We start from the raw sequence: 22,064 nt of genomic DNA, 5'->3' as shown, positions 1-22,064 counted from the left end.
GCCAGTCAAGTCTTTCTTGAGAAACACTGACACGGAGACGGAAAAAAAAAAAAAGAGGGCATTGTTCCAGCAGCAGATACCAGCTTTACTGCCAAATCCCTGCCGGCTGGACTGAAAATTTCAGCCATGTAAAGAGAGCAGGAGTGGAGCAGGACCTGACAAAAGATGACATTGGCTTGTAAGTTTTAGGCGATGACGCTCAGGGGGATTCCATTATGTGGCTGTCACACAGCATTAGGCGAGACAGCAAACACTTTCATGTGTGGATTACCATTTACCCATTGGAGATAATAGATATTTGCCTTAGCTAATCCATTTCTCTATTGATTTTTTCCCCCTCCTTTAATAACTTCTTGCAAGCAAGCAAATTTTAATAAGTGCAAGAATGCTGACAAGTAAGAAGCCGGAACAAAGGGCTGTGTTTGACACAGATAAGCTGCTTATTGTAGTTTTCCATGAAAATATGAGACACTGGATCCTTTTTGACAGCTTTATTTATTTCAAACATATGTAAACATACAGTGTGATTACATTAGAGAAAACTCAAATGTTATCTCAAAAGATTATTGTGTGACGTGTATGAAAAAAATATCAGTGGAGCTAAAAATAGTCCTCATTCAGTAAAATGCTTACAAAAGTAGGTCAAATGGTGAATAGCTGTCTGTGATAGAAAAGGTCAAATGCCTTTATTTTTTCACATTTCTGTCCATTTTTATTTCAACATACAATATTTCTCATACCATACCAATTAATATTTACAAAAACAAACGACAGGTTTGGCAGTGTTGTACTTCTGATGAATGAGCAGCTGTACCTTGTGAATCCAAACCCTGATATAACACCACTGTTGTAACTACTAATTGTACATTTTCTTAACTACCAAATGTGTATTATTCCGAAGCTAACACATGAAAGTATAAACTTCTAATGCGTCAGGGTGTTTTGTAAGCTGCTTTAACCTATAAACAAATAGGTACATTTTATTTTACATATATGTTTGCAGTACATCTCTGTGTTTCTTAGTTTATGAGAAATGACTTGGATGAATTCCTTTTCCTAGGATTGGTAGACCATGAGAAAGATATGCCGGCCTTATTCTGTAATCTATTATATCAGCATTTTACACAAACATCTGTATTTGTATTGAATTACTTCATACATCATATAAGTACATCAGCTCTGAAGAATTCAGATGTAAATTCATGATAAAACACATACACACATCAGTAATGAGCAATACATCTGGCACAGTTTTTTTGTATCATAATGTCTGCAAGTAAAATACAAAACCTCCTCCACACTCCCCACCAACTCTTAACAAGGACTTAGAATGGCTGAGTTTTAAACATTAACAGCAAAACAACACAGATAACAGCAACATAATCTTAAGGAGAATAAAGATTTTTCTGCCTCAAGTTTCACCTCCCACCTGCCTGCAGGAACAAATCATCACATGTATTTAATTTCCCTCCAAACTATTACAGTAATAAAGAATATGTCGATTAAGACTGTAGCTAATTAACTATGTACATAGCAACATAGTTTGTTTTAATCATGTCGTTTGTATGCTATCAACCTAAGTACTTTTTGTTGTCTTTCCTCAAAGTTCCTGGGAGAGAAAGCGAGGACGGCAAGTTCACATGTTTGCTGTCTGGGGGTTCTTCGTCCTCGGCTTTGGCACCGGCGAAGGTTTCTGTCCTTCGGCAGTGGTGGAGAGCTGTGCAAGTCTGTTTTCACTCTGAACTTCAGGCTGAGACACTTTCTGGTAACAGGCTTTTGGTGAAGGCTGTGGGCTCGGGGGCGGAGAGTTCTCATTCGGGTGCATAGTTTCATACACTGGACCGGTGGAGTCAGGGTCTCGTTTGTTTACAGAGAGCATCCTTAGTTCCTCTTTATCCCTGCGTCTCATGTGGGTTTTGTTGCGCCTGTGACGGCAGCACAAGACCATGGTGATGATGAGCAAAAGAAAAATCAGAGCTGCTCCTCCTGCTAACACTGCCACAACAGTTTTTTGCGGAAAGCAAAGCAGAGATGCTGGTGGTGGTGGTGGACTTTTACAGGTTGGACGAACAACTTCACTACTCTCCTTGCTGGCTTTGTTTGCTACACTGCACGTGAAGCTCCTCTCTCCTTTCAGCTGGGTCAGAGAGATGCTCAGTGTTTGCATTGTTTCGCTTGTTAATGTCTTTCCATCAAGTGTCCATGAGTAGACCAAACCCTGAGGTTTGGCTACGTAGCAATTAAGTTTAACAGCGCTAGACTTGAAGTCACAGACATAACTGAGCTCAGGTTTTGATACTTTGTCCATCACACAAAGGCGATTGGTCCATGTTTTAACCAAAGTGCCATTCAGCAGCACCTGTGTTTGGTAAGTCCCTGCACTTGAGAATGCAAGGTTTTTCAGCAGAAGAGATCCGGTTGCAGTGATGTCTTGTGGTTTTCCAACTGACACTTTGCCTTGGTCTCTGTAGAAGATCAGTGTGTTGTTATGAGTCCATTTCAGCACATGTGAGTTTGCCAGTCCTTCATAGACAAAAGGCAGAGTCAGACTCTGCCCGACAGCAGCGTAGAGTTCACAGGCGTCCTTGTTTGCTGCTGAAATGTCAATGAATCCCAACAGAATGATAACACCAACTGAGGCAGTAAAACGCGCCATAGTATGAAGAAGCATAGCTTGTAAAGAGTCAAAAGTATCCTCGCTAACTTTTGTCAAAAAGTGTTATGTCCAAGTCTAGATGAAGACGCAGTCCGGTCAAGATGAGTTGTTCCGTTTGCCATCCAGAACACAACTGGCACATAGATAACAAACATCCAGCACTCCAAGAGAAGTGAAGCTTCTGTAGGAGGGAAGCTATGAGTCAAGTCTACTTTCAGTTCTCAAAATACATCTAAAAAGCATTTTTAAAGTCAAGTAGGAACTAACATTTTCCGATCACCTGACTAAACTAAGTAATTTTTTTTCCAAGCTTGACCTTGTGTTGAAACAATTGTGTGAAAGATATCACTGACGCAACCACTAAAACCACAGGAAATCTGTTTAACGGCTAGTTAAAAGCTAGTTCTTGTCTATTTTATTTACATACAGTCGCCCATTAACACAAATCACAAATATGCATCAAGGGGCTTCATAATCTGTATACCCAGTTATAAGAAACACATGCCCCAAAAAACACTTTAAAAATAGAAGAAATTCAGGAAGTGCGACTAAAGAGGAATCCATCTATATCACGTGAAAATATATACCAAATTAAACAGATGATATTTCTACAAACAAGCAGCATAGTAGAATTACAGTACGGACACAGAAAAAAAAAAAATCTGTTTTTGATATGTAAAACTCATATGATCTAAGTTTGTGCTTACTTGAAAGCTAAACTTGTGTAAAACTGATGAAGTGAAAATCAGATGTCACACATACTTTGAATCAACATGGATTCAGAAAACACGACATGAAAAACCCAGTCGGTTTCCAAGCGCCTTGATGTGTGTTCTGCAAAGAAAACAGCAATGCTCAGTCTAATATTTCAGAAACTTAATATACACAGTATATTAAGTTACTGAAATAATATGAAAGAAGTTCCAAGATTTATCACCAGTCAGATATTTCCCTTCTGGCTTGTACATTATTTATCCTAGTTATTGGTTTTTTGCCTGTCAGAGAATACAGATGACTTTTATTTGTCTACTCTAAATTGGTTTAGTCATGGCTGCCTTTTCTGATAAAGCAGCTGAATAATGAGAGGCCACAGCTTCATGTAAATATCTGCTGCAAGTGCTTTTGTTTTGGTGGCTTCAGCAGAGCAGCTCAACTATAGACTTTGTGTGTTTTGTAATTAGAGATGGTTCCTACACTGTCAATTAAAATTTAATTTAATTATTCCAATAAATCTTTTCCTGAAAGATTAGCTCTTGTACACAATGTTTTACTTTTAAGCTCCATGCAATTTTTCTTTTTTACTTTGGCTTAGTGGTTTTGATCGAGCAAATCTCCAAGCGGCAAACAGTTAAAGTTCACTTTCCTCAAGTTTTTAATTTGGTAAATCTAAAAATGACTTTGCATTTCTGTCATGTTATTAAATAAACAATTTGCTTCAGAGATGTACTCCAATCACCATAATCGAGCGGTTGTTCTGTAAATCCCCTGCAGCATTTCCAGTAAACCAGAGTCATTGTTCAGTTAACATCCAGAAATACCCATGTCGTTCCATAATTCATGCCATTGACAACCCTGCAACGTACTGCTACAACAGTGTAGGCTCGAGCACCACTGGGATGAGTTCATTTTGCACCCCACAACTATAATTTCATGCAATTAGCAGTGATTCACAATCTTTCTGTAACTCTCAGAACCTTCAAAGTGCACCCATAGCAAGAAGAACACCTGTTTCTTTTAGTTTCACCGTCATTACACTTTTTCCTACCCCGAGGCAATAGATTGATGTAAAATGTTAGCTATTCGACGGGGAGGCGTACTGAGTGCTGAATGCAATGAATTCTTAGTTAGAAATGTTGTAAAGATTATGGCTCTAAGAATTTGCCCTGCTGGCCCAGCTTACAAATAGGAGCATGTATAAATGTACGTGCATGTGTATGTGCATGTATATATGTGTGTGTTTGTATGCTGAGTTGAGAGCAGCAGGTTTGCAGACTCAGGTATATATATATATATATAAGCAGCAGACATATGGCACCCTTGTGTTTTATATCACAGCTGACATGAAGCAAAGAAGGTTCCTATTTTAAACTCTTCCCCCTTCTTTTTGATCAATGCCTGTAATACAGCACTTGGCAACAAAAACTCTGACAGAAATGCAGCAAAGGTTGTCAGCCGAAAGAGTTTTATGACTCAGCTTTCTATATTATTAGTTTTAGCACCCACTGCATTTGTTTCAGCACCACCAGCAAAAAAAATAAAATAAAAATAAAAAAAATCAGTGATCAAACATAACTGTGTGAAAATGTCTTGGCTGAGACTTCTGTCTGGCTCACCATCAATAAAACGTGTAGAAATTGTAGACATTTTTATATATGCCCCAATTTCCTTCCCCAAAAGGTAAAAAAGGACTACACTGCCCATCCGGTATCAGTGTGAACACTCCCAAACACCCTTTAAGCTGAAAGTCAGCACCTTGACCTTGCAGCATATGTTTTATTTCAAATTCAGCGTGCTGGAGTTGAGCCAAGGCAATGAAAAACACATCACTGTCCTAATACTTACAGACTGCACTGTACAAAGATAAATCCTGGACATATTATTTGGGGAAGTCATGGCACTAGTCCATGAAATCTAAATCAAACTCTGTCTGCAATTGTTTTTCCCAGTCGCTATCTAACTGAATTACTGCTTACACTTCAGAGCTTCTTTAATTTAAATCATTAGCACCAGACATAACGGCTGTGATTATTTTTCTTGAAAGGACAATAAAAAATAAAAAAAGAGACTGTTTGAGCGACGAGATTTTCAATATGGAACTCGGTTGGACTGCAAGCTTGTGACTGGACCACATCTGTGATCGTCTCCATCTGTTACACCGGTAGAAGAAAGAACGCTGTCCTGATTCTTTTCACTTCTGCTCTTCTCATTCACTGTGTTTCCTGACTCTGTCTCATCTGCAGAAGTATTTCCTAATGTGAGACGGTTTCAGAGGAACTGTGCTGCAGTGACAACAAACTAGTGTCTGATGACATAGTGACATAATGTGACATAAATAAAGGCAAGATTTGGGGAGTTTAGTCTTTGGTGGTTCAACAAAAGAAACGTTTTAATGTCATATTACTGGAAGGAATGTTGCTGGTGCACTTAGAAGCTTGAGGGAAACAGAAGCAACAAAAGTAGACCCAGTTATTGTTCATGATTATCCCGGGCATTTGTAATGTGTTTACTCGGTTATGGTGACTGCAATCACTGCCAAAGACAAAGTATTCCCTTCCAGTCCCTGTGATTTTATGCAAACGGTACCCAGTGTGCCTGATGTCAAATCAAACCCAGACGGTTCATCATTTTTTGACATACCCTCTTAATTGGCTACAATGTAAGGTCTGAAAAGACCAGGCATGGGTTAATTGGCCTCTGTTTCTAGTCCCTCAAGCTCTGAGGCAGGACGCCCGTCTGCCTAGCTGATGTTTAATTCAGGGGCCCAGATGGAGGCGCAACAGCCTGGCTGTGAGATCCTTGACGCCCACTTCCACCAGACATGGCTGTGATTCTGGATGGCCCCGGGGGAGTGAGGGGGGTCCGGATGGCCCCTCCTGCTCTTCAAAGTCAATGTAATCTGGAGGACAGTGATGTCACTCTGAGCCAAGTGTTAGTTCTTGCATGGACAGAATCTTTTTAGGGAACTGATCACAACAGCAATTATAATGAACTGGGGAGGAACAGTGGTTACCACTGTTGCCTCACAGGTTCTAGGGTTGAATCTGCTGGTCAGCTTCTACGTGAAGTTTGCATCGCGTGTACTCGGTATTTTGTGGGTGCTCCGATTTTCTCCTACAGTCCAAAGGCATGCATGACAACTTGGTTCTAAATTGGCTGTCGATGTGAATGTGAGCATGCATGGTTGTTTGTCTCTTTGTGTTAGCCTGCAGCAGACTGAAGATCTGTTCAGGCTGTACTCTGTCTCATACTCTATGTCGGCTGGAATAGACTCCAGTCCCCTGCGTTTTTCTTGTGGGTATAGTTAACAGGTGGACTCTATGAGCAGCTTTGGCATGAAGTGGAATGTCAGTAAATGTAAATTTGTGCGTTGCCTTAAAAATGCTCTTAAATTAACTGAAGGTAAAATGAGTGCAAAATGAAAGCCACACACATGTGCCGCACCATCCAGTTTTAAGTATCTCTGTTCAACCAAAAATGGAGTTAGACAGTGCAAAATAACTATGTTATTGCATCATGTCGTCCGCTTAGCCGTTGAGCTAAACAAAGACAACTTGGCAGTGTTGGCATGTTAACTTGTCAACCAGCCAATAGCTTGAGCCATGAGCATCACAAGTAGTCACTATGTTGTGAAGATTCCAGTAGCAACTTCCGGAAGTAGAGCTGGTCACACCTTATTCACAAGGTCAAGTATCTTTAGAAAACCACTGAGCCTTAAAGACAGCACTTTTCACAGATGCCCCACTAACAATTGAGAAGGAGAGGTAGACTGAAGAGAGACAGAAGTTCTTCATTCATAACTGCAAGGCATTTTTTAAATACATTTTGCCAGTTTCAAAATTTCATCATAAACTTTGTTGGTGTCTCAATAACAGGTAGACTGTTGCATTGTAGTTTTTTTGTTTTTTTTAAAGCCCTCTCAGAGAATACAGGTTTGTAACTTTAAACACTGCATGAATGTGTTCCTCAGTCCATCCTGATGTGAGCAAAGTGTGTGTGTCACTATTTAGAGAAGAAGATGTTCTATTAAGAGGCCACAGGTCCAGACACAGGTCATAAGTTAACTGACACACACACATGCATTTACATAATAGAGAATTAAGCTTCTTCACCATTTTACACCAAAATTAATCTCATCAGCCTGCAGTGTGGGAACACAATAATCATATTAGCCCCTTCATTTGCATAATACTGCATAATCCCTTGCTCAACTCCATCCCTTTAACCTTGTAATTTTGTTCGGATTTTATGGGAATCTCACTGTCTATGCAGGAAAAAAAACGTGTCCCCTTTCGAATCCTGCTGCCGACGACTGCAGGTATAAACTGAGGACAACAAGGTGACTTAAATTCTTCCTGTTTAGAAAATGATCTCATGTGTGCAGAAGTAGGAAGTTTTGCTCCTGGCAGCCTCTGAGGATGGATCCTTGCCTTCTCTGCCTGCCTGGAGCACTGCTGGCTAAATCCAACGGGAAATTGTGCATCCCTTGAAAATGTTTACCTCCACTTGGGTACAATCCAGGAAAATTTCTTTCTGTTCATATGCAAGATCTGCAGTCACCACAGACTATGCAGCATTTCCTGTTTTTCTTAGTGTGAGTCATTTGAACAGGATCTTTATTTGGCTGTCAAAACTGTGTCCCAGATTGGGGAGAATGCTTCGACTTTAAAAATGCTATGTGTCTGTCCTACCAGTAGGCAATCTATGTATGTACACAGAAAAGGTTTAAGGAAGAAGCACAATGTAGAGTACTGTGTTTGTCATTACGGCTGATATGAAATACTCTCTACATCTTACTCCCATTCAACTGAAGAACAAGGAAACAATTTGTCAGACTAAAGCGAGGAATCTTTTCACGTGCACATCGTTTTCACGTCCAGCCGTGTCCTCCGTAGCTCCATAATACTTCACCCCATTCTCCCCCGGCTGACATTAAGGGATGTTTGAATGCTTTCACAGATCACAGTCGTCGTACGTTAAAGTCGCTCCCACTACTTCCCCAAAATGGCTGCGCAGACAAAAGCCAGACCTTTTCCTTTGACAGGGTTCAAGAGATCACAGTTTATATTTCCTCTTGCATTACATGGGGCTCTAAATTGTCTGGTTTTGGTGGTGGTGGTGGTGGTGGTGGTGGTGGGTGAGTGTTGGGGTGGGGCCGTGCATCAAACACAATATAGGCTGAGGGGCTTATCGTTGTCGACCGCTCTGGTGCCGCCACTGAGGAGGAAGCCGCTTATATCATCTTTGTTTTGCTCATTTTGCTCTGGGCCCAGCTGTTTTTGCTCCCCGGCCTGAGCAGCTATCTGCTGATGCTGAGGATCTTTGATGTGCATGGGGAGGCGCTGCATAGATGGGGAGCACTGTGGCACCGGTGACCCTGAAATCTACCTCCCATCAGCCTGCTGGAGGTCAAGTTTAAACAAATGACAAGGATTGTTTTTGTTCCCCTTGTCGTACTTTTTTTTTTTTTTTTCCCTCTAGTGAACGTGGGGCATCTGTTCTCTGTTGTCTTACCCGACTAACAAATGAAAATTGAGGAGGATATTTAAGTGAGATGCTTTGTGGTTGACCATAAGCTCTGGACACGAACAACTCTCCATTAAGTTAATGTAGTTGACTAGAATTGCCTGTTTTTATCCAAACAAGTCTTTTCTGTCCTTCAAAGCCAGCTCAAAAGATTCTAGTAAAACAAAGTTCGGTGGACAGCTGGGAAGAATGAACAAACACTAGTTTTGGGAGATTTCAAAACACATTATGTCATTTGTACTTGCCTGAAGCTTGTCCTGTGTGCACTTTGCTGACTAATGAACAGTTAATCCTCCACAGATGAAGCATCCCACTTGTTTCAGACCCTTTCCTTTTTTGTTTTGTATGCTAACATGCTGCCAATCCTGAAAGTTGTAATGAAAAACATTGTTTTGCACACTTATTTTGACTTCTGAGTCTCTCATCTGTTTAGTTTTCCTTTGTCTACACTTTGTTGTATGCAGTGTCCAAACCTTATATTAATTCAATCAATTTGACATCCCTTGTTTACCCTTGAACATACGTTAAAAATGTGTTTTTCCTGCTTTCTAATTTTGATGGCTTTCTTTATTGATTTATATTACAAACCACACTTTAAAACACCTGTGTTCACCTCACAACAGCCGTCCAAATCTTTAATTTCCATAATTATCTGCCAGCAGATTAATGTTGTCAAGCTGTGGAAGGGCGGCTCTATCAGTGGTGCGGTGAAAGGTTCGGGGTGAGTGCAGAAACCTGTGATTAAATGTGTGTTTGAGTAGCTCTGTTGAACAAGCTAAAACACAGCGTGCAGCAAACTGGTCAAAACAGACACAGAACTGATCTGCAAATCACTGCACGGCTGGAGGTGAGAAATAACAGCCTGACTAAGTGCTATGAAAAAAAGGATAATTTCATCATGCTGACAATCCACGAGAACACAGTGTCAGTTTTATTTACTGTTAAGGTCCATTGCATTTAAAAGTCAGGGACTACTGCTGCGCCAGGCAGACCGTCTAACAGTTAAATATCGTCCAAAATGTTGCAGTGGTTCTTTTACACAGTTTACACCATCATGTTTTAGTTTAGAAACATGATATCATCTGTTGAAAGTCCCATAAACAGGAGTGCCAGGTCTCGGTGCTCTTTAAAATGGAAAGGTAATTAAAAGTCAAAGTGATTTGGGCATGCTCAAGTACACACACAGTAAAAAAGAAACCAAAAAAACTGTTTATTTTAGCTGGAAATCCATTAGTACTGTGCATCTTGAGATTTTCTTCATGCCCCTGGGGGCTACAGCTTTCTGACTTTCTTTTCATGTTGTTCATAGAGTTAGCCCACAATGCTGAGCAAAATTGTTTGTTGCTTCATTCATAAAACCTGCTGTAATGAGTCACACCTGGTTGCCTGGTTTCAAACACCTGCTCGCTAATTCGGAGGGGAGTTTAGAAAGGAAGGTGGTTTGACAGTGCCAATTTTTTTTTTTTTACTGAGGGGAAACGCTAGCCTCACTTCTGAAAGTTCATAGTGAAAGACTTTGGGTCTTAACTTAATAATAGTTTGATGAAAATAGTTTGCTTGCTGTTTTGTTAGGATTACTTGCAGCTGAGCGTGCTGTCGCAGATAGAAGTCCAGACCTGAACCCAGCCTCAGACTGGTAGATACATCGCATGCAATATCAGAACCCATGCAATGTGTTGCAATTAAAACATGCATCAACCAGTTTGAAAAAAGCCACAGATTTTGGCTTGTGTTTTGGGTGGTGAGACGGGAAAGCACTGAGTCATGCTGTCAGGGTGTAGACCAGAAAGCAGAAACAATGAGCCAAATGTGGCAAAAGCAGTGTAAAGATTCAAAGTGGAGTGTTAAGTCCCAGAAGACTTGCATTAGGCAACGCTTTTATAGTATAGAGTCTTCTGACTCATTGTTTATACAAACAAAAGCTCTTCAGGAAAAGTTCAGCACTTTGGGAAATAAGCTTCTGTGTGCTTGCTGACATTTAGAGGAGCAGATCAATATCACTCTAAAGTCAATACATCAAGCATAAATTTGGAGTCAGGTGGCACTATAATATATGGACCTCTTTCAGAGCGGATATTTTGACTTACCACAGTGGGACACCACAGGTGGAATTAACGATGAAGGTCACCATTACCATTAAGTGTTTCAGGCCTTGTCCACATGAATGTGGATATTATCTTCTATTATTTGAGTCTGTCCACCATGTCCTTGTGGAAATGCAAAACATGGAAAGCAATGATGTGCACATGGCCACTGTACTTTCTGTAATTAGCATTAACCTCACACAATAACAACAGTTAGTGGTATATATACTTACTAGTTTAAGTTTGTTTAAGTTCTTTAAGTTTGGTTAGCATTTGTAGGTACAAGTTTAAAACTTCACTCGGCATTACTGTATCACTTCACTGACACACGCCTGTCTGTCTGCATCTGCAATTTGTCCAGAAGTCCACAGAATTGGGAAAATGACAGAATGATCTTCTCTGGTGTTTGATGTATTGTTAATGTATATTGGCCTGGCATGCTTAATGCTTTAGGCGTTTTGCTTTCTTGTGTGAAAGGAGATATTTTATAACTTATGGTTGTGTAGAGAGATTTATTTTTTCTAACACAGAAGGAGAAGATATTAAGAAAAATATCCATATAAATGGAGATAAGAAAGCTGTGATGATGAAGCAGCATCCACAAAAATGGCATGGTTTGTTAATATGTAGTTGTGTCTTCTAGAAATTAGGTCAGTATGTTCATTGGCAGTGTTTTAAAATGAATAACGCTCTTCATTTATGAACTACACTGGAGTGGTGGTGAGGTTGTCGGGGTGGATGTTGGGCATACAAATCTCGATTGCAACAATAGAGACATACAGACATTTTTTTAAGACTAATCATCCTTGATTTTAGAATTATTGGTCAAACCTTAATGTCTAGGTCATGAATTTGTGTAAACACATTGGATTTGAAGGCTCCTCGTGGGAAAATGAAAATATATATTGAATCTTTAATGTGCACAAATCATCAAAAGCATGTTCTGGGAAAAAGGCAAACATCAAAGTGTCTGTATTATAGCGCTGTGACAGCTCTTTAAACAAAGAGTCTGAATGCAGTGTTGGAGCTTACAGGATTTACAGTACTGCAGGTCTGGCAGTGCCACTGGCTACATCTGCGCATCGGGCCATCCATCAGTCTTCATTGCTCTCTCCATCTTCCACCTGGCTTGAATTAGCTCACATGAAGACAGGATGCCATTTTCTCCACCTTCTTTGAATAGCTTAAAGCCTTTTGATGTGGCTTCAAATGTGAGAGAAGATCAAGCGATCAAAAACCTCCTCGCATCCAAGAGATAAAGCTGTTGGTCATGTGTCTCAATTGAATCTGACAGAGCAATAAAAAGGCTATGTCTCCGTTTGGTGATAAGGTTGGAGGGATTTCGGTGAGCGAGACTAGACATTTTGGCTTGAGCAATGCTTGGGTGTGGTCCTAACTGATCAAATCCGCAAACAGCTATTTACATACAAGAAATTCCTCAGAAAAGGGGATAAGCCAAAAGGAAACCAGTAATTCTGAAACTGATTGTTCTCCTCCCAGTTCTTTGATGTTTTTGGCCAGCTTCAGTTCGTGTCTTCAGTGTGAGGCAGACAAGGATGGAGTCTTTCCAGAGATCAGTCTGAATCAGATTCAACATCTTCATATTCTCTCAATCTAAATGCTGAAAGACTTCCAGACTTTCTTGGGGTTTTTTTTGTTTTGTTTTGGCAATCAGCCAAGCCCTACATTTATTATTATGAATGGCTCATATATAATGAAGTGAAAAAACACTATAAAGGACATGATTTCATGTATTTTGGCTATCTCAAGCTTTTACATCCAACTTTAGATAGTCTCTCAAGGGTATAGCAAATGGGAAACTCATTTTGACCTGTTACCACATTGTTGTTGGCTTCCACAATGGGGGATTTGAAATTCTTGAGAAAATCCAAATTACTTTTCATAGCTGACTGCATTGTAAAATATAAAGTATTCCCAGAATTTGGAACCACACCGATTTCAAGATAGTAAAATGCTGAGGTTGAGATTCCCTAAACTATCAAGCAGAAGACAATCTTCCCTTTTCTTGTACTCTTGCTATAATGCACACACAAGCTTTACAAAAACTGCATTGTGGCGCAAATGGTTTAAATTCTCTGAAAAGTTAATCTAGCTTTAAAATATTATATTCGCTTAAGACTTTATCATCAAAACCCACAAAGGAAAGAGACCTTTAAAAGGCTTCCTGCGGAGTATGTCTTATCTTTGTAGACCAGAGATGCATTTAGCACACAGCTTAGCTTCAAGTGATTTTTAAGAAGGATATGGTGACCAAGAAGAAGAGGTCAGCCTTTCTGTTCCACCATGACACTTTCATGTCGGTCAAACAGCTTAAAGCGCCCTGGTATGGTGCCCTGCCTCTCGCTGCACGGACATGGCTGTCTGTGGACACAGAAAAGACCTTTCTGTCAGTTCCTTGTAATCCTTGTGCTCCTTAACTCATGGGTTGTAATCACACTGCAGCATCAGCGTTGCCAAGCATTCCTTGAATACTGAACCTTCTGTGTTTTGGTAGTGGGTGAAGTTAAAAGACAGGAAGAGTCAGTTGGCTGCATAAATGGCTTGAAAGTTGATAGTTTGTTGGTCCTTGGCCCAAAAGGAAAAAAAAAACAGCATGGTTTGTTACAGTGAACAAACTGCCTGCATGGCTCAACGCACTAGCATAAGGAAATAAGGTGAGACTATAAAGGGACTTGAAAGCACAGAATTTAACAGATTTCCACTTTGCTGATCAAGAAAAACAAATGTATGCAAATGCTCATCAAAACATTTTTACTCATCAGAAAAGTAACTTTAATTCTTCAACAGATCATCCATTCTGCTCAGGAAAACAATATTATATCCAGGGCAGTCTGGAACCTTTGTGGCACATGAAGAATAAAAAACCCAAAGACACAGACTTCAAGGCTAATTTAACAGTCAGACAGACAGTGACTCAGAACTCAGAGCCGACATTTATTAGACTCCTACATTAACTAAAAAACAGCTTTAAGGCCTGGTCACACCAGAAATGATAAATATGACTGTGTGACCACACCTTTAGTCTGCTACCAACAAATTAAAGTATATTTAACCACTCTGAGAAGCAAACTGTTGCTGCACCTCTACATAGAAAGACTTCAGATCCAATGTCAGAACCCAACCACTGACTCTCTCAGTGCTCTTTATAACAATGAGCTAAATGAGCAGAGCACAAAGCATTGCGTCCACTCAGCAAGTCCAAGGAAACATTGAAGAAAGGAGTCATTTAGTTTGGATGAAATATTTATTTTAACTCAAAGTCTGATGCTTAATGCTTAAAAAGGTTAAAATATTAGGTCATGTGGAAGACTGATGTCTATGTTTTTGAATTAAGAGTATGTGCTGGAGAATTCCTCTACTTCTTGCTCAGTAAGATTGATTTTCTACACATAATATCTTGTAAATCACTTTATCTGGTAACACATCTAATAAGGCAAAAAGAACGATTTAAAGAGAGGCCACTATGACTTTGACAGTTCAAAAGAAACGGGTCAAAACCAAATGACAACTGATAGGTGAGTGCAAATGTGAACACCAACCTTATTCCTCCATGTTTCAGTTCCGTGTTGTGCCAGAGGGAGCATAGGTAAACGGGATAATTTCAAAGTGAGTTGTAGCTACAAATCACAGAGATAGTGGGCGCAATAGTAAATCTTGTCAATGCATAGAGATAAAATGAGACTCCATCTGCTCTGCAGCAGAAGTCAGTGTTGTTTCTGATAAGAGCAAGGTCTCGTCATAAAGCCTGAACATGCCATGAAGGCAGAGGCCTTGAAATGATTTCTGATCTAATGATATACTATGGTTTTACTTTGCATATCTGTCAAAAGAGATAGAAAAGGAGATCAAGTATGGAAAGCAAAATCTTAGATCTTAGAATCTTTAGAAAGCATAATTTAGAAACATTATTGCAGCAACACTGGGAATGTTTCTGCCCATAGGAAATTTCTGTGAGCAGTTGAATTATTTTACTGCAGCAGAGAGTTCCCAAAAGATCTTTAGTTTATTTTGCAGTAGATTTTGTTTTCAGGTCACATGAGCACTTTCATGAATTGCAAATAAAATAGCAACTTTACCCACCATTTATGGTCAAAAACAATAATCTACAGAAATGAGTCAAATCCATCTTTAATATGGAATAATAATGAAAGAAAGCCAGCAATGTGTGTCGGGTGACCCATCTCAGTGTCAGCCGTGCCAAGTGTAGCTTACCAACCACAGGTAACACAAAGTTCACGCATAATCGGGGGATAGCAAAGGTCTTACAAACTCTCAGCTTGCTGTGTTTGTGATAACGTTCCCAAAAGCCTTGTCAAAATATCGCCTATGGTTCTACAATCAGCCTAGAGCGATTGAAAGTAAATTGGTGTTTTTCTTTGGACAGTGTAAAAGACCACAGCTCTCATGATACTCAGAATGCAATCATATTTGGCATGTTTGTAAAAGCTTGCAAACTGCTGCCAGATACTGTGCTTCAAGTTAATGCCTCTGTACTCAATATGACTCAAGGTCTTTCCCTGTGGTAGAGTAGGATCATGGAGGTTGTGGGGTGTGGTGGGAGCAACCACAGGTGTGGGTTTGCTGAAGTATACGTGTGTGTGTATAACTAATTATTGTTTTCTGCATTAGGAAAAGTCATGCCACTAAAAAATTTCTGAAAATGTCCAAACAAGTCTAAGAGCTGTGCTAAAAGACCAGAGGACTCAATGCTGAGATGACCATGAAAGCTCAGTGCACTACGCCTTGGGAAAACCCTTGCAAACAGACTAAACACGAGCAAATATGTTCACCAAATTAACAAAGGAAGTGCAGGAAAAAATAGAACAAAATCCACAAATATAAAAAGCAAAACTAACAGAAACACTGCCAATAGCACAGTATTTAAAGCATTGTGCTCAGCTGTCATACAAATGTGGCTCAAGTATTAAATCCAATCATCAATCAAATCGAATCAGGTTTATTGTCATTTTGCTGTATACGCACTGTCATACAGGCAAAATGAAAGAGCGTTTCTTCAGGATTATTCAACCAGTAAGTTTTGCGGAATGCACGTCTGGAATAACACACTAAACGTTCGCTGTCACTGTCTCCTGAAGGGGGCGCTGTGTCCATTGGTTGAACATGGCGAACCTCTTCAGGTCCTGGTAGGTCTTCACACATGATGGTGTGACGATAGTGAAGCCACAGATGCTACCCAGAGCTAGCTATGTCGTCCCCTTCAGCTGTATGTACGTCTGGGATGGTGTCATGGAGCCATATTTCTGTAAAAGCAAACACACAGCAGTCCCTCCACTCTCTGTTGGTTTCTCTCAGCAAACGTAACTCGTCCAGCTTGTTGCCGAGGGAGCGGACATTGGAGAGTAGGAGGACGGTCCTGCTGGTCTGGAGGGGTTAGCCTTTAGCCTAGCATGGATCCTGCTGGTCTGGAGGGGTTAGCCTTTAGCCTAGCATGGATCCCGGCTCTCTTCCTCCTCCTTTGTTGACTTTCTTACCGTTTCCGCTTCCTTCTCTCTTGGGTAACTGCCGGCGTAGTCTCCGATCAGACTCCGTGTTAGTGTAGTATGTCCGCATCACAACCAATTGCTGCAATTCCAGCGCCGTTCACTGTACTGACGCCCAGCAGTCTCCCGGCTGCAAGTTTTGCGGAATGAACATCTGGGATAGACAAGACACTCAAAACATTCACTTTCGTTGTCTCCTGAAGTGGCCGCTGTGTGTATGCGCGCCACCATCATTAGGGTTATACTTGGATAGAAGAATAGGGAGAAAACAGGTTGACAGAAAAAGAATTAAATCCAAACTTGTTGGCGTTAGTGCCACCCACATCACTTATCGACAGCACCAGCTTTATAAGAGATTTTCCAGTTTAAAAGAGACTCACAGGAAGGTTGGAGGCACCCATGTGGCATCAATATTGTTCTCTTAGTTTAGTTTAGTTTTGTAACATTTCACTGTTAGATTAAGTTAAAGCACCAAAACTACTTGGTTAAAGCTGAGGTAGGCAGTATTTTCTTTGGCATCAGCGGGCAAAAAATTATATTCTAACCTTACCACATATTGTCATTTAAGTGGGCAAAGAGGGAATTAAACTTCTAGGCTCTGTTTTTAGGCTTTGGGAAATATAGCATGTGACAGAAGATTTTAGCCAATCACAGGGCTTCACCCAGAGCAGGTGAGATAGTATAAAGACCTACAAAGTCCACAGTTAATGTAGCATGTGGTGGTAAACTGGGTTAGATGGAGGACTTTCACTCAGAGCTGGAATATTTTTGCATGTTTAAAGTTTTTTTCTTCTTCTTCTTTTTGCCCTTTTAACATTTCTGCATAGAGCAGCTTTAATGTTTAATGTAAACTTCTCTTCACCTAAAAAGGAGTGACAGTGATGACACCAGTGAAGAATATTCATGGTGTCTATTTCACAGATTTAATAGGTCTGCTGAACTATCCTGCCCTACCCTGAAAAATGACACTAAAGGGTACTTGGTGCATTAATTTCTAAAATTGAAAAGTTAGAGGAGGAGGTGTCCCTGACTGCTCAAAAATTAGAACATAAAAATCCCCTATATTTCCCAAGACATGACAAATATTGCAAGAAGTTGCTGATGAACCACTGTCACAAGACTCTTTCTTTATTTACTTCCAGTTTTGTCAAAATGTCAGCCTTTGCGGCTTCTGTGGGAGACCTGGGTAAAAATAGAGCTATTATTTACATATTTCCTGCCAGTCATCTCACAGTCTTTGTGAGTTTAACCAAAACACTGTGGCTTTTCTCGCTGCTGATTTGTTTCCTGTTGATATGCACAATAAAAGCGCTCAGGATGGGGATCAATGGTGCTTGGCCAGCTGAAAGCAATAACTCCAGAGAGAGTGGAAAACATTGTCGGGACTGAATAATTTTGTGGCATGATCGGACCCAAGGGGAGTGTTGTTGATTATGTCAACGCTGCTTATTCACTGACAAACACTGCTGAGTTGGAATTTCGTTGGGCAACTCAAAGATTTATGAGGACTACAGATGTTACGCAACTATATTTAACAGAATCAGCATATCTGAAGCTGTTTGATCAAAAAGAAAGACTCAACACAGCTGGTGGGAGTTGATACAACCCAGTGCACTTTGTACAAAAGGATGCTGACGCTCAAATCATTCGAACAGATTGCAGTCTCTGAACAGAACCAGTGACTGAGAGCCAGTCTAACAGTGACCTGACCATCTCCATCTCCACTTCCCTGTTTGCAGGTACAATGACCATGCTCTGATCTTACAGACATTCGGTGAGTAACCCTGGCGTACCTCTGGAGTCAAGAGGGCAAAAGGACCAGTTGGGTCAAAGGTCAGTCTGTTGATGCTCTTTTTGAGCCTGTACACACATATTTCAACCGAAGACGTCCAAAGAGCAGACTAAAAGCCCAGTTGTCTTTGATTCTTTTTCCTTGAGACTTCTACAAATCAAAGAACTGCCTGTGGTCTCTAGTAAATTTAAAGCATTTTAGTTTAAAAACAAACAAACAAACAAACAAAAAAACCCATTAATAATTCATAATTATAATTATGAATCACCTTAATGGGAAAAAGTAATCAGTACTTAGTATAAACTGCTTCACATCAAGACTTACTTTTTGGTGTCGTCCAAGGTTTTGTTTGTATTTCATGGTACATTGAACAAGGAAGATCGATAAGCATCCATCCATTATCTATACATCGCTTAGTCTTCACAAGGGTCATAGGGGGGCTGGAGCCTATCCCAGCTGATTTAGTGTGAAGGCAGGGGACACCCTGGACAGGTCGCCAGTCTATCACAGGGCTACACGTAGAGACAGACAACCAAGCACACTCACATTCACACCTATGGACAATTTAGAATCACCAATTAACCTCAACATGTTTTTGGACTTGTGGGAGGAAGCCGGAGAACCTGGAGAGAACCCACGCTGCACGGGTAGAACATGCAAACTCCACGCAGAAAGATCCTGGTGCCCCCACTGGGACGCGAACCGCTTCTAGCTGCGAGGCACCAGTGCTAACCTTGCCGCCCTCGATAAGCATCAATATGTAAAATGTAACAATTCCAGTCATCTTAATTCATTATACTGGCTGTGACTTCTGACTTCAGATCTATGAACAGAACATAAACAAATGCACTGCTGTGTTCTCAAGGCACTGACTTAGTTTTTAAACTGGTGTATTCCCATTCCCAAAGGTGTTTTGTATGTACTGGAATAAGTACTGGAATGTATTAAACCAGTGAAATCAGAGTTCAGTTAAAGAATTATACTGGATTTTTAAGGAGAAAACCACAACTCTTTTGCAATGTTACAGTAAACGACATAAAAATAATACAATAAAAATAAACACTACTCAACTTGCACTTATTGGTCAATTCACTGCCTCCTGGGTAAATCAATAAGGGAAAACAATGTTGCAAAACACAGCAGAAAGATAGCATCCCATTTGGACCACTCTTGAGCAGCTCTCCGTGGACCTCACCACCCAGGCGCTGCCAGTCACCCACTTTGGCCCACCCTGGACACTTCCTGTTGGGTCACTCCTCTTCTTTAGTTGTGGGGAACGCTGGATCCCAGTGGAGCCAGCCTGAGGTCTATTCAGAATTAGGCAGCCTTGTTTCGTATGATTGTGGCAGAGCTTGGAAGAGTGGAAGCTGGTTTGATGTTATCAAAGGTCCTGGTTGGTCATGGTTATAGGGGAGGGGGGTGTCTGGAGCGTGGGCAGCAGCTCCCCGTCTAATGACCCTCTGTCGGCTGGTAATTGTTGTCTTGGCTTATGCTCAAGCCTTTGTGCATTCCTGGAGCCAGCAGTCATGATCAAAGTTGTTCTTAACCTAGCAATACCTTAATCCTCTCCGTAATAAACAAGGCTCGATGACAGAGGCCGCTTGGTTTCACTGTGGATTAAAGCAGCCCTCCAAAGCTCCAGCTTTACTGATATCCTGCATTGTGCCTTTAGTCAGACAGAAAGTTGGAATTGAGGATTAACTTGCCTGGGCCGATCAGCAGTGGAGTCTCACCTGGATCTGAGCCATGTTGGCACTAACTTGCCACTCATGTCCTAATGACCAATGATAGATACTCTGGTCAGCAGTAGGACTTCTCAGCTTTACACAGAATCCCTCTCACTGATAAGATGAATGGAGCTATTCTTTATATCACCTGAGAAACAGTCGGACTCATCCTATGAGTGGGATTACAGATAGATCAAGGCAATCTCATAAGAACTTTAGCAAGCCACTTAGTCATTCCATAGATTCCGCTGATACCTGGAGGGACATGCTATGGAGATGTAAAACAAAGGCACAGTGTATAGATAGAGGTGTTCCCACTGACATGAAGCTCATTAGGCTTTCTCTCACTCAGGTTTGTTTGTTTGTTTGTTAAGGATAAAGAAGTTCTATGAGTAAGAAATAATGTTGGATGATTAGGAATTTAAGAGAGATTCATGATTATAAGTAAAATGGGGGGGGAAAAGTATCATATCTAAGTAGTGTTCAAGAGTAATTATGCTGGTAACAATTTCAAAATAATAATAATAATTTTTTTTAAAAATAGACATTTACATTCTATTAGTCCTAACTATTGGGGTTTGCTCCTAAAATATTCTTTATAATCACTCAGGCTCATTTAATTATGGTGAAATGAAGCCATTATTAAGCCATTATTTGCAAAAACAAAAACAAAAAAACAACAAAAAAACACTATCCTCAAAACAAGAGACGTTTTGTGTGGATATAATTTACAGGGGTTTTTTTATGGATGAAATGTTACTAAGGGGATGTTTTGTAAGAACAAAAAAAAATTAAATGTAGTCAACTGTTTACAATTTCATAACAATATTTTTTAAACTAACATTCATTCCTTCAGGTGTGAAGAACCACACATCTAAACACTCAAATCAAACCAAAACACAGCCAGGTTTCATTTGGCCACATCCATATTTCCACGAATATAATTGATGACTCTGAGCTAGTTTTTGATCTTAAAAAGTAATACAACCTGTTTGAGAAACAGCAAAAAACATTGTGTTTGTATACATAAAGAATAGAATAGTAGAATATTGTCTTTAGTATTATGATGTTTTTCATTGTGCACATAAAGAAGTGACTGGGATGCAGAGAGATATGGATCCAGCTTTCAGTTGTAATTAAGTGGAAAAGTTGATGGGGAACTATATACGAGGTGTGTAAGAAAAGTTCCAGGACTGGTGTCACAAAAGATATATTTCAAACTTAAACTACAAACTACGAGTTTTCCCCTTCAAAGTAATCGCCCTGGAGTATATAACTGTGATGTCTCTGATAGCTCTCTGCAGCTATTGAACTTAAGAGCCTTAAAGAGGGATGCAAGGATGTGAAAGACGACCCTAGAAGCAGGACTGAGGCCAGCGTTGAGCGTGTCAGGCAGACGGTGCGTAGCGATCATCAGTTGACTGTTCGACTGATTGCAAATGAACTGGGTATGAACCAGGACAACGTCTGTAAGATTGTCACTGAAGATTTGGGCATGTGGAAAGTCTGCACAAAGATGGGGCTGAAACTGCTAAACGATGACCAGAAGGATTGACGCATGCATGTGTGTCAGGACATCCTCGAGCATCTTGAAACCTAATCAGACTTGCTATGGAGAGTCATCAGCGGTGATAAGTTATGGATCTTCGAGTACGACCCAGAGACCAAACGCCGGAGCTCTTAGTGGAAGAGTCCGACATTGCCAAGGCTGAAGAAAGCAAGACAGTCAAAGCCCAAGTCAAAGTCAGTTGATTGCATTCTTCAATGTGACGGACATTGATTCTTGCCACAGGGCCAGACGATCAACCAGCACATCTACAAAGAGATCCTGCAGTATTTGTTTCGTTCACTGCACAAGAAGAGGCAAGAGTTGTGGCAGGACAAGTTGTGCCTGCTTCACCATGACAAAGAGCCTGCTCACAATGCCCTGAGCATCCGACAGTTCCTGGCTGAGAAGAACATCGCTGTGCTGGAGCAACCTCCCTACTCACCCCACCTGGCTGCATGGGATTTTTTTCCTCTTCCCCAAGCTCAAGGGGG

General features: G+C 40.6%; 1 protein-coding gene across 1 annotated transcript; it reads right to left on the bottom strand.

The window, feature by feature from the left end:
* Positions 1 to 476: 476 nt before the first annotated feature.
* On the bottom strand, positions 477 to 2,820 carry LOC103353231 (T-cell surface antigen CD2-like). Its single transcript, XM_008276103.1, has one exon. It carries the CDS (start codon positions 2,669 to 2,671, stop codon positions 1,637 to 1,639), a length of 1,035 nt encoding a protein of 344 aa, XP_008274325.1. The 5' UTR covers positions 2,672 to 2,820; the 3' UTR covers positions 477 to 1,636.
* Between the last annotated feature and the right edge of the window lie 19,244 nt (positions 2,821 to 22,064).

Source organism: Stegastes partitus, unplaced genomic scaffold (assembly GCF_000690725.1).
Source record: "Stegastes partitus isolate 25-593 unplaced genomic scaffold, Stegastes_partitus-1.0.2 Scaffold65, whole genome shotgun sequence".
Classification (NCBI taxonomy): Eukaryota; Metazoa; Chordata; class Actinopteri; family Pomacentridae; genus Stegastes; species Stegastes partitus.
Note: the sequence above shows the minus strand (reverse complement) of the source record. Positions and strands in the feature narration are given on the sequence as shown.

What these genes read in the sequence shown, in the direction of transcription:
- LOC103353231 (XM_008276103.1), bottom strand. Translation starts at nt 2,671, where the DNA reads ATGCTTCTTCATACTATGGCGCGTTTTACTGCCTCAGTTGGTGTTATC.